The following is a 1,132-nucleotide window of genomic DNA, read 5'->3' on the forward strand; positions in this document are numbered from 1 at the left end:
GTGGATGGGTATAGCAGGATGTGTATTTTCTCTGTGCACCTAGAGGATATCTTGGTGTGATTGTGGTGGATGTGTGTAATGTGTGTGCATGGGATATGTGTGTACACAGTATGCATGTATGGGTGTGCAGCAAATGTGATGTATGATCCCGCAGGCCCCTCCTCCCGGGCGTCCACCTCCGCTGGCCCCAGCCCACCTCACGGTCTGGTCCGACAGCCAGCCAGCGTCGCACTGCTCGTAGCCCCCGAGGTAGGCGGCGTAGAGCTGCTCTGGAGTGGCGATGCGGGCGCCTATGCGAGCACAGGCTTCCCGGGCCCCGGCAAAGGAGAAAGCATAGCGGGCAGAGCCCTCCCGGTAGAGAAAGACGACCCCTGCGGGCAGAGAGGGCTTCTGAGCCCGGACCACCCGCGCTCGGGCCTCCCCTTCCCTCCCCTCCCGCTCCGTACCAGTGGCTAAAGTGTGGGCTGTGACTGAGCTCACACTGCAGGGCGAGGGGCTTGATCTAGAGTGCGGGACGAACCGCCTTTACCTGGTGTTTTGGTGGGGATTTTGTGGGTTTTTGTTTTGGTACCGGGGATCAACTCAGGACCTTGTACTTTCGAGGCTGGCACATATGGCTATGCTAAATCCCCAGTAGTGTGTGGGTGCGTGCATGTGTGTGTGTGTGTGTGTGTGTGTGTGTGCTGGAGTGGGAAGTCAAGGCCTCAGTGCTGAGCCACAGTGCTACATTCTCTGCTCTTTTTTAAATTTTAATTTTGAGACAGTGTCTCACTAAGTTGCCCAGGCTGGGCTTGAACTTGAGATCCTCCTGCCTCAGCCTTCTGCAGAGTTAGAATTACAGGCGCACACGTCAGTCTTTCCACCGTCCAGGTGCTCCTGCTCCCCTGCTCCGGGCGGGGGTCCCCAGGATAAGCGCCTCCGCGGCACACCCACCCTTGACCTTGATCTCCACCGCGTCGCTGCTGTCATCGATGCCGTGCTGGACCTCACAGCGGTAGACACCTGAGTCATTGGGCCTCAGCTCGCTCAGCAGCAGGGAGACGTCAGAGAGCGATGCGGGGTAGGCGGGCAGCGCCACGCGGAACCGGTAGGCCTCGCTCACCTTGATGCGCAGCCCGCGCGCCACCAGCAC

The 1,132-nt window shown here is 59.6% G+C and overlaps 1 protein-coding gene across 1 annotated transcript in view; it reads right to left on the bottom strand.

Moving 5' to 3' along the window:
* Bcan (brevican) overlaps positions 1-1,132 on the bottom strand; it is a 10,461-nt gene that overhangs the window by 8,692 nt on the left and 637 nt on the right. The window contains exons 2-3 of the mRNA XM_033758084.1: positions 934-1,131; positions 160-371 (exon numbers count right to left, since the gene is read on the bottom strand). Coding sequence (XP_033613975.1) covers positions 160-371; positions 934-1,131 — 410 coding nt within the window. The remainder of the gene's footprint in view (positions 1-159; positions 372-933; position 1,132) is intronic.

Source organism: Fukomys damarensis, unplaced genomic scaffold, assembly GCF_012274545.1.
Source record: "Fukomys damarensis isolate Sample0158 unplaced genomic scaffold, DMR_v1.0_HiC HiC_scaffold_33, whole genome shotgun sequence".
NCBI lineage: Eukaryota > Metazoa > Chordata > Mammalia > Rodentia > Bathyergidae > Fukomys > Fukomys damarensis.